The 14,890-nt window shown below is 39.7% G+C and overlaps 1 protein-coding gene across 2 annotated transcripts in view; it reads right to left on the reverse strand.

Moving 5' to 3' along the window:
• Positions 1–14,890, reverse strand: part of LOC307192410 (cytidine monophosphate-N-acetylneuraminic acid hydroxylase) — a 69,549-nt gene that overhangs the window by 40,444 nt on the left and 14,215 nt on the right. For both annotated transcript variants that reach the window (XR_013830045.1, XM_079933238.1), the window contains exon 4: positions 11,954–12,045. Coding sequence is in view for 1 of the 2 variants with exons in the window: in XM_079933238.1 (XP_079789364.1) it covers positions 11,954–12,045 (92 nt within the window). In the remaining variant the exon portion in view is untranslated. The remainder of the gene's footprint in view (positions 1–11,953; positions 12,046–14,890) is intronic.

Below are 14,890 nucleotides of genomic sequence, written 5' to 3' on the forward strand. Positions count from 1 at the left end.
CTCGGGGAGGGCGCCCCATTCATTTCTTTCTTCATATTACACTTAAGGAACTCATGAGATCTCAGGTGTATCAGGGACACAGCCACACACCAACAGCTTCATTACCATCAAATGAATAATTGCTAGAGATGAGTTCAAGGTGCTATGGGAGTCTCTAGGAAGGAGTACCTAGTTTGGTTCTAAGAGTCAAAGCAGATTTCAAATAGGAGGTAATGCTCCAGCTAGACTTGAAAGATGAGGCATCTGGGCCCAACTAAAGAAATATGATGATGTGAAGCAAACAGGATGGGACAACAGCATGTGTAAAGGCATAGAGGCATGAGAGCTTGATATGCACAGTGACTACTCATTTATGACCGAGGAAAATGGTGTTTGAGCCAGGCCAGGATAGACAGGTAGGTCAGAGAAAGTCATGAAGGACCCTAGATTCCCTGCTAAGGAGGAGTTTGGATTTTATCTTGTGGCAATGAGGGGTCAATGAAGAATTTTAAGCAATTGTAGCAGATGTGCTGGTGGCTTGCACAAAATCTATTTTCTCCTTCTTTACTATTAGCATCTAATTTTTTTTTTAAGGAGTGGTGATACACCTATCTAAAGATCATGATTTCCCAGGCCCCCTTGCAATTATGAGTGGCCATAGCTCTACGTACAGTTTATATAGTTCTGCCCAGTGAGATGTGAGCAGAAGTGTACTAGTGGGACTTCCAGGAACATGTTTATTTTCCTGACAAAGAGGAACAAACTCAACGGATCTGGACTGTTCACCCTTCATCTTCCCCCAGCCCCTTGTGTGAAACTTGGTTGCCATGCTTGGAGGAGCAGAAGCCATCCTGAGACCTTGAGGAAAAAAGTCAGATACAGAATGGGAAGACAGACGGAGCCTGGCTCCTTGATTAACCAACAGCCGTAATGCCCAAGACTGCCTGCTTTCCAACTTCTTGTGATGTAAGAAAACCTCAGATATGATTGGGCCACTGTTATTTGCGTTTTGTATTACAATGGCTGAAAGCAATACCTAAATGCTATCGGAAGGGAGTATTAAAATCAGAACTTAACTTTAGGAAGACCACTGTGAGACACATGGAGAGGATCAATTGGAGGGAGGCAGGACCATATTTGAGAGCCCTCCCCATTGTTTTGGGAGGCCATCAGCAAACCACTGATGGACATGCACTCAGGAGAAAGATGGCCTGTTTGGAGCCCTCACTCTCCCACTTAATAGCTGGATGACCTTGGACACCTTACTTGACTTCTCCATTCTTCAGTGTTTTTATCTATAACCCCAGCCACCTCCAAGGACAGTCATCCTAATAAGTGCCAGCAATTTTACTAACTGCTCAATGGAAGCAAATGAGGTCCTAGACCAAAGCAGTCCCTGTGGAAATGGCATCATTGCCCTGCCCTCAAAGCCAAGCATTTTCCTACTTTCTTCAAAGCATATAAAAAAAATATTTTGCCTACACTTTCCAAATGAATAATTATACTACTTTAAGACAGCTGCTAATGGAAGAAACTGAGGTAAAAATTACCCCTAAAATGAAAAATGATGCATTTTTTTAATATTCCCTAATAGTTGAAAACGAAAACTTATATATGCTGTCAAATTTCAATTTTCAAGATCAACTTGAGGGACTGTAATAAGAGTTGAAAACTTAAAGAATTACCTCCCCTAAAGTCTGTTTTGCTCTCTCACTGCCCTAGCTTCGCCCTCGTGGCTACATATTCTCCCTCTCTGCCCCTGACACACTGATGACACATTTAGACGATCTCCTTGGAAATCTCTCCTCAGTATCACAGCACTGCCCACTACCTGGCTTCATTTGGAACTCAGCTGTCATATTATCAGACAGGGCTTTCTGACCACTCCATCTCAAAGAGCACTCTCCAGCCCTCTACCCTCATTTTTTTCTTCCTAGCCCTATTGTCACTGGACATATTGTATATTGTTTGTTTATGGTCTGTCTCCCCTATAAGACTATGAGCTCTGTGAGAGCTAGCATCGTGGTTTGTTTGATGCTCTGTCAGTAGTGTGCCAAGAACGTTGCCTGACTCACAATTGGCATTTGTTAAATATCTGTTGAGTTAATTGATTAATTAATGGTCATCATTCCATGTCTCCCAAGACTCTCTTGGGGTGCACAGCCCCCTCTCCCAACCCAGGCACTGCTCCTGCCCAGACTGGGCACCTCAAGTTGGGAAATTTAGATATAAGATTATCTCAACAAAAGCCCCAAATAAAGTATATTACTTTTTCATTTTTAAAAGAGCACTTTAAAAGCTAGAAACATGATCACACCAGATAGCTTCAGCTGGTCCCTACAAACCCCTTCTTCTCTACCTGTCTGCACCCTTGTCCACCTACTGTCTCCTTCAGGAGGTTGACTTAGCTGGACCACATCAAAGGGCTCCCACACTCTCCTCCTTTTAGGTGAGTTTGGCTATTGGGAAGCTCCAGGGTGAGATGATGAGAGAACTCAGTGAGGTTGGGTCACTTATACCTCTGGCTCTTTCCCTGTAAGGTCACCTTGAACTAGTTATGCTCTGGGCATGGACAGAGGTCACTGCTTATCTCATAGAAGCCAATTCTTTATGACTCTCTCTTCTTCCAGATTCTGGAAACTGCTCCCCCCTCATCCCTTTGGGCCTAAAGACAGATAATTTGGCTGTTATCAACTCCAGGTTACTCCACCTTCCCTGTGATTCTCCCACATCCACACCTTATAAAATATCCTTTGATGAAAACACGCTCTACAAATTATCCCAATTTGAGGGGGCCATCTTTTTTCCTTTTGTGAATATAACTAATACAATAAATAAGAATCGCTATCCTGAAACCCCAAATTCAGAAGAGTGATTACCTCTGGGGGATGAGGGGATATGTAACATGATCAAGGAAAGGTATTTAAAGATCTTCTGCTGTTAATGATTTATGTCTTAAGCTGAGCACTGGGCACATGGCTGTTCACTCTGTTATTTTTATACCTTTTAAATATTGCTTAAGAATTTAATAGAAGCATATTAATTAATATTTTTCCTAGTAATAGTTATCAACTTATTTAATAGTAAAGCACAATTGGCTTTCTTAATAAAATCAGGAACACACAAAGGATGCTTAATAGCACTATTCTTATTAAACTATGTCCTTGAAAATGCAAGTGATATAATAAAGATACATCTTATTATTATTTCCAGGCTATATGATTACCAGAAAACATTGTCGTGAAATAGAAAGAATGCTGGATTTGGAAACATCTGGGTTGGGATTATGACTGGGCTGCCTATTATCACATCCTGGGATGCAGTTTCCTGATCTGTAAAATAGGCTTATGATACATACTTTGCAGAGTTATAGAACAAATCCTGTAGGGTCTAGCACTATGCCTGGCACAGAGAAGGGATTTAAAAAATAATAGAATTATTATGGCAATTATTTTACCTTCAAAGAATGAAGAGTTAAAAAGAAAGTTCAGTATTGGACAAACAAAATTATATACTAGCAAATACCATTTCAAAAATACGAGGTATTATGGAAGCCTCTCAGAAAACTGCATTGATATCCACTCTTAAGGATTTTCCTTCTTTAGAATTGTTCTCTCTCAAGAAAAGCAGAAAAAAATAAGAGTCTGTAACTCTTAACTATTATTTCAAAGCAAACACCATAAAAGTTTTTATGCCCCTCGCACAAAGATAATGCATTTATGCATGGAAGTGAAGCATAACTTCTGCCGACTCCCTGCCTCTATAAAGCAGGTGAATGTGTCATCCTTCTTGTGACTGCACAAACTGATGCAATCTAGGTTATTTGGGTTATAACTGAATATTTATCCAGAAGAACAAACAAATGGAATTCATTAAAATCTTTTTACAAGGAAGAACGATGAAGAAGAATTAGAGCAAAAACATTTTAGAAAACTGTAATAATTAAATCATTGATTATTGGCATAAGGACGGTCAAGGAGAGGATCCTAATTAAATAACAGTTTAATATTCTAAGAGACGGATCATAGATTGGTGGAAAAGGAAGGGCTAGCTAAGAATGGTGCTGTGCAACAGGTTAGCTAAGTATTCCAGTTGATTAAAGACACAAAGAAAAGCAACCAAGTGGTTAAAAAGTATGAAAAAATAGCATATCAAAGGGAGGACTTCTAAGTTTAATAGCAATGGAAACAAGTCCAATGGAAAATCTGAATAGATACAAATGTAAAATGAAAAAGTTCTACCACCAAAGAAAATTGGCAAACGTGTTTGGAAAATATTAGCAACATATTTGAGAAACAAGTGTAATTTAAAACAACAATGCTCTTTTTGACTCAAACAAGGAAAGTCTGAAAAATTAAGAATGCCCTGAGCTGGTAAGGCATGAAGAGAAAAGGCAGGCTTATTAACTAGTTAGAGGGAATAAAAACTGGTTCATTCTAAAAAATGGACTGTAATATAATATATATTAAAGAATGGATGAATGAATAATGGACTCATTCATTCATTTAGTACCTCAAGTAAAGACGACTGTGCTAATCATATTTTTCAGTTCATGACACATGATATTCGGCCCAGGCAAAGCTACTTACTTACTTACTTACTTACTTACTTATTCCCTTTATCTCTGTTTCCCACTCTTATTTCCCCGTCCTCCCCTACAGGCTACGATTTGAATGGTCGTGCAAAATATGTATTATATTGTATATGTGCATCTTTAGTTTATATAAACGGTATTGGGTCTCCAGTCTGTTTCTTACTCCTTTTCACTCAGTACCCTGTTTTTAAGATGCATTCATGTTACCACGTGTACATCTAGTCCACTTCCTCTAACTGCAGTTTAGTATTCCCTGGTTCACCGCATTTTACTGATTCACTCTCCCAGTGGTGGACCCATAGACTCTGCCACAACAAGGTTTCTTTGGTATACAAATAGGAATGGCAGTGATGGGTCGTGGCGTATTCATAAACCTCCCCTGACTAGTCACTGTCGGGTTCCTCTCTAGCGTGGCTGTACCAGCCACATTCCCACCACAGGCATGACTATTTCTATACCCTTATATCTCTGACAACATTCCGCGGCACCTTCGTTTCTTTCTATCAGTCAAAAAGACATAGAGTAACACCTCATTGCTTTACTTTGCAGTTTTCTGATAATTAACGTGTTTGAGCATATCTTCATGTGCTTATTGACCTTTGTGGATTCTTCTGTAAAATGCTAGTTCATATCCTTTCTGCATTTTTATATTGGGTTTCCTATCTTTTTCTTGTCAATTTGCATTACTTCCTCCTATATGCTAGATAATATTCCCTTGTTGGTTGCCAATATTGCAGAATAGTCACCCAAACTGTCATACATCTTTTAACTTTGTCCATGGTGTCCTCCAATTAGCAGAAATCTTTAGTGCTGATGAAATCACATTCACCAGGGTTTTGTGTGTGTGTATGTGTGTGTGTGTGTGTGTTGGTGGGGGGTTATTCTTTGAGCTGTACTTCTGAAGTGTTGTTTGAAGAGTCAGGAAGTGCCGCCAATTTCTAGGTCCCAAAGATATTTACATTTCTTCTGTTACTTTTACAGTCTGACCTTTTCCATTTAGGCTATTAGTCCATGTGAAGCCCATCTTTATGTTACGATGTATGAGGTGTTAAATATGGGTAAAAGCATTAATTAGTTCTACCCTGTTGCCAGTAATTCACCTATCTTACAGAAAAAACTCCAAAAACAGAGAAATTCTTAAGCAGAAAGATCACAGTTTTGGTTTTGACGGCAAAAAAAAAAAAAAAAATCTGTGAACAGCCTAAATTCCAACAACAGAGAAATGGCTAAATAAATTATTTAAGTTAATATTTAATGTAAGCATACTTTAAAATTATGTATATATAGAATCTGATATAATATGACTAATATAATAGATTAACAAGACAAAAAACAGGATGCAAAAATAATATATAGAATAATTATAATTATTTGTAAAAGTATGCTTAAAAAGATGACTGGAAGTTGGAACAACTAGATAGAAAATCAACAAGGAAATAGAAGACTCAAACAACACGATAAACCAACCAGACCCAACAGACATAGACAGAACACTCCACCCAACAATAGAATACACATTCTTCTCAAGTACATGTAGAATATTCTCCACAAACCAGTACAAACCATATGTTAGGCCATAAAATAAAGTTAAAAGGATCAAGTCATATAAAATATGTTCTCTGACCACGATGAAATGAAATTAGATACCAATAAGAGGAGAAAGTTGGAAAATTCACAAATATGTAGAGATCAGACAACATACTTCTGAATACAAATGGTTTAAGGAGGAAGATCACAAGAAAAATGAGAAAATACTTTGTGACAAGGAAAAATGAAAACATAATATTCTGAAACTTATGGAATGCAGCTAAAACAGTGCAGTGCATAAAAGGAACACACCTATAATAAAAAAGATCTCAAGTAAAACACCGAACCTTCCACCTTATGAAATTAGAAAAAGAAGAGCAAACTAAACCCAAAGCAAACAAAAGAAAGGAAATATTAAAAAATCAGAGCTAAAATAAATGGAATTGAGGCTAGAAAAACAAGAGAAAATCAATGAAAACAAAAGTTTGTTCTTTGAAAAGATTAACAAAATTTCCAATCCTTTAGCTAGACTAACCAAGAAAAAAGAGAAAAGGTTCAAATTACTAAAATCAGGAATGAAAAGGGGGACATTACTATCAATCTTACAGAAATAAAAAAGAACATAAGGAAATATAATAAATATTATATATCAACAAATTGATAACCCAGACGAAATGGAGAAATTCCTAGGAAGAAACAAACTAACAAAATTGACTCAAGAAGAAATAGAATATCTGAGAAGACCCATAACAAATAAAGAGATTTAATTAGTAAACAAAAAACTTCACAAACATTAGCCCAAGCCCAGATGGCTTCACTGGTGAATTTGACCGAATGTCTAAAGAAGAATCAATACCAAACTTCACAAATTCTTCCAATAAACAGAAGAGGATGGAACACTTCCTAACTCATTTTATGAGGGCAGTATTATTACCCTGATCCCAAAATCAGACAAAGACATCACACACAAAAAACTACAGACCAGTATTCCTTATGAATATAGACGTAAAAATCCTTAACCAAATATTAGCAAATACAATTTAGCAATATAAAAAATAATTATGACCATGACCAAGTGGGGTTTATGCCAGCCTGGTTCAATACAGGAAAAGCCATAGCGACAGAAAGTAGATTAGTGGTTGGCCAGGGGATGAGGGAAGAGGGGAATGGGACTGACTGCTAATAGTTACAAGGTTTCTTTTCGGGATGATGAGAATGTTCTGGAATTAGATAGTGGTGGTAATGGCACAACATGTGAAAATACTAAAAACCATTGAGTTGCACACTCTCATAAAAGAAGGTGAATTTTATGGTACATGAATTATATCTCAGTTAAGAGAAGGAGGAGGAGAAGGCTGGGGAGAGGAAGGAAGGGGAGCTCGGTGACGACCGGAAGAAAAGATACCAAAACAGGTGTTGTCTTGAGGTGATGGGAGTGCAAGTGAGCGTCTTCTTCCTTCTACTTTCCTGATTTTTACCTTTTTAATGATGACCGTATATTGTTATTTATAATAATAATAAAATCAAATAATCTAAGTTCATACGAGCTCAAGCCATCCTTCTCTTTCTTGGGATGTGGTAGGAAATCACTACAGTGTAGGTAGCACTGGACTGAAAAGTGGGCTCTGTTAACAAAATTTTCCACTCTCACAGAGAGTGGAAATTTTCCACTTTCTCAATTTTCCACTTTCCTCACTGGAGCAAAGGCTAAAAAATTTACTGGTCTTGTTATTTTCACCCTCCACTGACCCTGCTGCCACCTCTAGCCCTGCCTTTCACCTGCCATAGCAGCAAACATCAGCCCTCTGCATCAGTTCCCAGCCTCGATCTATTTTCCAATTGATCCAATTTTCTGCTGGGTGGGAAATCCCTTCCTCCTGCTCCTAAGGTCTCAGTTACAGGGGTGATGTGCAGATTATTTGAGACATACATATACAAATAAAACATTATGCTCTGTGTACCAAGTTCTGAGAATTTAACAGCTGTTTTTTTTTTTTTTTTTTTTTTTTTACCGTACGCGGGCCTCTCACTGTTGTGGCCTCTCCCGTTGCGGAGCACAGGCTCCTCCCGGACCGGGGCACGAACCCGTGTCCCCTGCATCGACAGGCGGACTCTCAACCACTGCGCCACCAGGGAAGCCCACAGCTGTTCACTTTGAAAATTCTTTCAACAACGCAATAAGATAGCTACTACCAATATTATATCCTAGTGAGGAAACTAAAGAACAAAGAGATTGACTAACTTGCCCCAAGTCATTTAATTGTGTGTTTGAGCATCAGGATCTGAGCCCAGACTGCCCTGCACCATTCGCTCTTAACCACTTTGCTATAATGTCTCACTATAGGTCTTGTCCAAAAGACTTAGAGGTTTTATAAAGGCCCCTAAGCAGCTATCGATTTCTGGGTTACATACTCATAAAGTTGATAGTCTATTGTCCTTTCACTTACACAAACAGTTTGATATGTCCAAACCTTTGCTTCTTACCTGTTTTCTGCCAAATAAATTTAACAGTATTTGTACAGTTCCTGCTAACAATGCAGTCTGCAGGTTTCCTAGGCTAGGTCGACAGACATGGAATGAGGCTTACTGGCAAAAGAACCTAGTAACCGAGACATCCCTTTGAGGGGCAGGGGGAGGATGAACTTGTAGTCAAAGCAATCAGCAACTTCCCCCAGAATAGCATTCTATCTCTTTTGGGGGGTGACCAGAAAAGGACATGCACCTCAGTAAGTGACACCTCTGCTCTGGGAACTGGGAGAATGCCTTTGCAGGTCAGACCCTTCTTTAAAAAGTGATTAGGAGTTGGTCTCACCGAGACACCTGGGCAACACTGGCCCTGATAGCCTATTCCATATACAATAATTTGAGCCTGAAAAAGATGTAGAGGTAGTGTAATCAAAGTTCCCAGACTGGAGGTCCAGCCCAGGAAGCCCACTATTCAGCTCCCTTCACAGGTAACCAGTGGTGAGCCTGCCCCCGTCCATAAGTGCTTATGTATACATGTTTTTTCATAATAGGGCCATACTATATGTAATATTTATAATCTGCTTTATTTATCAAAAGTCCCTCTTATTATTTTAGTTTCTTCAATAGTATCACTTTTAAGACACAGTGGAATTATTTCTAGTGTTTAAATTGTTTTCAATTTTTCTCTTTTGTAGATAGTATTGCTGTGAATGAACATTCTCATAGCTGTATCTTTTGACATGTCAGTGATTATTAAGATCTTAGGCATACGGTCTCGGATGTGGAATTGCCGGGTCAAAGGGATGCACCTTCTTCAGTGTGATAGGAAGCTCATCGGAGAGTTTTAAGCAGGGGAATGACATGAATTTTTAAAATATCAGTCTGGTACTAACCATCCTGAAACTAACACAACATTGTAAATCAACTATTCTCCAATATAAAATTAAATTAAATTAACAAAAATAAAATAAAATATCAAGCTGTGTGCTGTAAGCAGGATGGACTGCAGGAAACAAGCATGGAAGCAGGGAGGCCAGTTGTGCAGATAAAAGGTGTCTGTGACTTGCATTTGGTTGGAGACAGAGCAGATGGAGAGAAGTGGATGGATTCTGAAGGTGTTTTGGCACAGGATTTATTAATGGTTTGGATATGGGGGTTTAAGGAAAGAGAAGACTCAAGAGCGACCACCAGGTTTTGTTCAGTTGAGTGGAAGCAGCGTCATTTACCAAGATGGAGAAGGCTGGAGGAGGAACAGGTCTGGGGATAAGGTGGGCTTGGCCATTAGGAGTTCTGGTTTGGCCACAGCTTGTAATGCCTATTAGAAGTCAATTCATGGGACTTCCCTGGTGGCGCAGTGGTTAAGATTCCGTGCTCCCAATGCAGGGGGCCGGGGTTCGATCCCTGGTCAGGGAACTAGATCCCACATGCATGCTTCAACCAAGAGCTCACATGCCGCAACTAAGGAGCTCACCTGCCACAACTAAGGAGCACACATGCCACAACTAAGACCCAGTGCAACCGAATTAAAAAATATATATATATATTTTATATATATATATATATATATATAAAATATATATATATGTCAATTCATGTAGAACTCAATAGTTGGCCCTTCTTAACCGCGGTTCCTCTGCATCCGCAGATTCAACCAACCTTGGCTGGTGTAGTCCTATAGTATTTACTATCGGAAAATATCCATGCAGTTCAAACCGCATTGTTCAAGGGTCAGCTGCATATTAAGGACAGAGTGGGCCATTGGGCTGCATGCCGAGAGTTTGAGTACAATGGCCATGGCAAAGCGACCACTGAATTTAGCAAACTGGTGACCTTGACAGGAGCAGTGTTAGCGGAGTGGTAGGGATGGAAGCTCCACTGAGAGACGATGGGAGGGGAAGGAACAGAGACAATGAGTGTGAGATGCCTGTTTCAAGGGGTTTAGCTGTTTAGACATTTGGAGAAATGGAAACATAAGAGGGCTTATCTGAACACTAGGGCGCGTGCGCACGTGTGTGTGTGTACATGTGGGTTAATAGGCAAAGACGAAATTTATGATACAGGAGAGAGAAGGACAGCTGCAGGAGGGAAGGCCTCAAGTAGGTGTGAGGTGGGATCCAGGGTGCGAGAGCAGGGCGAGCCATAGGAGCAGGGTCAGTGCAGCCACTGTCAACTGTCACAGGAGTCAAGGAAGAATATGCAGGCACAGAGGCAGATGGGTTGAACAACTTGGTGGTAATGACTCTCCATTACTGAGTCCCATGACTGCATTGTCAATGTGAAGATAATGTGAAATAATTCACACAAAGTGCCTAATACTACACCTAACACACACTTAATAACATTCTGGATTAGGTCATGATTCTTCAGCTATATTCAAGGCCCTCCCTACAGTGTACCTTTGAAATCTTATGTTCTACTCTGACACACATACCCTGTACTCCAGCCAACTAACCTACACATTTGGCCCCAAATAAACTAAAACAGCCCAAGCTGTCCCCTCTACAGGAATGTCCTCCTTTCTCTTCTCTGCCTGATGAAATTCTGCCCATCTTTCAAAACCCAACACAAATGCCATCTCTGGCATGAAGCTTTCTATGATTCCCCCAATTAGATCAAATCTATATTTTTATTCTTATAACAGACATTCTGAAACAGTGTGCATGAGCAGTTTTAAGAATCTTCCCAAGTAACTTTTTCTACTGATACAACACGCTTTTAATCACTTAGGTCAAAGACAAATTTATTCCTATTATTAAGCCCTCCTTACTCATATTTCTACCTGCTTTCTTGAGTAGGAGGAAGGAAAAAGTAGAAGTGGAGCCAGCATACTGAGAATCACATGTAAACTGTAGCATCTTACCTATGCCAGAAAGAGCCATGGAATTTGAAGGACTTTATTTCCCAACCGAAACTGTGGCGTTTCATTATAACTGTTGAAAAGATCATGCACTTGAATATCTATCTTGTGTGTCTTCACTGATACAATATTCAGAGCCACTATTCTATAGTACACTGTACCAAAGAAACCTGTCAGAGTATCCCTGATCTTAGTTGTTCACAGGCTTGTCTTTGCCACCACCTCATGTTAATATCATCTAATTTACACTGACTCTATCTTATCCATCTTTGTATCTCTTAATACCCAATACAATGTTTACACCTGGTAAGTTCTCATCAGATACTTACTGAACAAATGAATGAATGAAGGGATCTTTTGGAGAAATCCTGTTTAGAATTTTCAGTGTTAATTATTTTTAAAAGATCTAATGTCCATAGTTTAAAATCAGGATATACTCAAAGCTTCAAGTGAGATTGGAAACAAGTTGACAAGAAGGACCCCAATAATAATAATAGCAGAAAACATTGATCGATATGGATTATATTTACCCAGTTCGTCTTGACAGAAGCTGCCTGGAGGATTGATATACTTCATGGTGCTCACGTCCAACTTCCAGTTGTGTTTTGTGCATCTAACAGACCTGGATGAAAAATTATACTTAGGTTTCTGAAATGGTGAAAATAAAAATTCATCTTATTAGGCTTAAATGCATTATAAACAACTGTAGTTGGTTGAACATAAAATGCATGAAAGAAAAACTACTAATAGCTCATACTCAACTATCTAAGGAAATATAGATTAATCATCAGTAGGCAATTTTAAAAGTGAAGATAAATGCCATGTCACAAAATAATATGTGTTAGAGATCAACAGAGCCATCAGAATAAAGTCATCTTTAGGGATGGCTGTCATACAAAAGCTAAGTTGGTTAAGGTTCAACTGGGGCCAATATGAGGAAAGAATGCGGTCATTAAGACATACCTATGATTTATAATCACTTTACAACCCTTAGCCCCTAGTATAGTGTGCTAAACCTAAGTTCAACTCAAGTTTTCAGAAGAGAAAAGACTTCCTTAAAGTTTAAGATTTCAGAGCATGGTTGCCAGATAAAATACAGGATGCCCAGTTAAATATGAATTTCAGATAAATAAGAAATAATTTAAAAACACAACTCACACAATATGTGACATATACTGGAAAGTCGTCATTTATCTGCAATTTAACTGAGTGTTCTGCATTTTTACTTGCTAACTCTAGCAACCCTGTTTCAGAATGAGAATCAGATTGCAGCAAAATAGAAGGCTTAGTAATTTTTTTTCTATTTCTTACCAGACCGTGAAGGGGGTTGTGGTGGTGGAAGGTGAGGCAAAGAAGTTCCATTTCCTCTCTATTTTGGTAGTGTTTCTCGTGAAGTTTTTTTTTCTTTTTTCACAGTTAAAGAATTTTTTTTTTACAAACAAGTATGTCTCAAACCGGAAACATCAGATTTTTTAATCTAACAATGTCTATTTTAACTTATATATCAGTAAATTACACTGATTTTCCCAAGCTTCATTGTATCAAGAATTTTTCACGCTCTTTTCTAGTAATAAGGCAAAAAACATATTCCGCACTTCAATTTATAGAGGATTATTCTGAAACATCTACTTTCTCATCAATGAGTAGCCAACAACATTTCAAAACTTGAGAACATTCCAAACGCAGCTATTCAACATGCTGGGTCATTAAAGGGGAAACGTGGCAGGATGTTAACTGTTCATAGGCAGCAAGTAGACAGGAGGGAGGCGACAGCTTCATGTGCAAAGAGGTTGGGAAAAGTTGTTAGATTTAGAAAATGAGAACCACAGCTTATGAGAGTTGCTGATGTTGGTTACGTGTGAAGAAGAAAAATGTAGAGAGGGTGGTAGAGGTAGGTCATTACTCTTGACTGTCTCCTAGGTGAGAGATTCCTCGGGTGAATTGCTACACAGAGAAGCAGTCAAATTTGGAGCGATGGATGGGGGAGTATAGGGTGTGAGTTCCTCTGAGGATGGTGTTTCAGCACATCAATGCTTGGCGAGCTGCATCTGGGAATAAAGCTGGGAGAATGTGCAGGAGATAAAGCTGGTTCCTCATGTGCCGGAGCACTAAGACAATTCCAGCTCTAGGTTAGCCTGCCAACAGAATACGGTGAAACTAGGATCAATCACCCCCAAGGCTTTGGGTGAAGGAGAGAAAGGCCAGCCTGTGGCAAAGCAGTCACTCTGTTAAGATGAGCCAGCCAGGTTCAAGAACAATCTGAATTCCTGTAAATAACCTCTGTTCCTAAGCTACACTAGAAGCTCATGACAGAGTAATAACGATAAATGTAATTGACATTTATTGAGCACTTATCATATAGCCAGACACTGTTTTAAGTGCTTTATGTGTTTGAAATCACTTAATCCTCTCAGCAGTCAGACAGAGTAGGTAATACTCTCAATTTCACTGTATAGTGGAGAGGATTGAGGTCCAGAAAGGCTAAGAAACTTGTCCAAGGTCACGGAGCTGATAGGTGGTGGGGGCAGGCTTCTGAACAGGGCAGGTTGTGAGGAAAGATCATTGCTCCTAATCACAAAGCTGCAACACTTCCTTGAACGGCTGGCTCAGCGAGCACCACGTGAAAAGCCCACTAAGGAGAGAAAGGGAGAGAGGAAACGCGGAGTGCCCAAACCGCAACAGTCAGAAAACCTCAGGGTCCAAGAGTGCCTGCAGAAACTTACCAGTGACAGAACAAGCCATGTCTGAGGTTTCCCTGACTTGAATCCACTGAGAAGATGGAAGGGACTCCAAACAGGGCTGTCAGCAAATAACCATGAGGCGCTCCTAGAGTACAGCTGTCGCTAAAACTGTGTCCCATGCAATACTTGCAAGCTATCTATGCTAAAAATATATTAGTTATTTAACTGGGTGCCTTCTATTTGCCTAATCTAGCAACCCCATCGAAGGAGCCAAACAAGCTACAGGTGCAACAGTGTTTATCAACATTTAGAAATCTAATAGTGTGCGTCTGGGCCCTGAAACTAAGTATGCAGTGAAGCAAATCTGTGTGCAGGTGTAAGAACATTCTAGACTTGGGCGATGGTCTTCTATACGATTATAGCAGGGAGCTCTTAGAAAACTACACAGCTCCCTCTGAGTCCACCTGCACTAAACTGCCCACAGATGACCCGAGAAATCAGCTCAACAACACGGTGGATGTCAAGCCGGACGTGGGAATGGCTAAAAAGCACCCAGGTCAAGTTAGGCTGAAGCAGAGCTTGGAAAGGTGCGGTCAACCACTCATTCGTTGCCGGTGTTGGCCATCAGGCTGACAAAGCATCCCTCACCCAGAACTCCCCCTGTCTCTGCCAGGCAGTGCTGCTATCTCTTTGGCAGTCACTGAAAACAAACAAACAAACAAAACCCACAACCATCCTGTCCTGGTATTGCTCCTGAACTGGTGAGGAAGGCGATCTATATTGTAG

This window comes from Stenella coeruleoalba, assembly GCF_951394435.1.
Source record: "Stenella coeruleoalba genome assembly, chromosome: 10".
Lineage (NCBI taxonomy): Eukaryota > Metazoa > Chordata > Mammalia > Artiodactyla > Delphinidae > Stenella > Stenella coeruleoalba.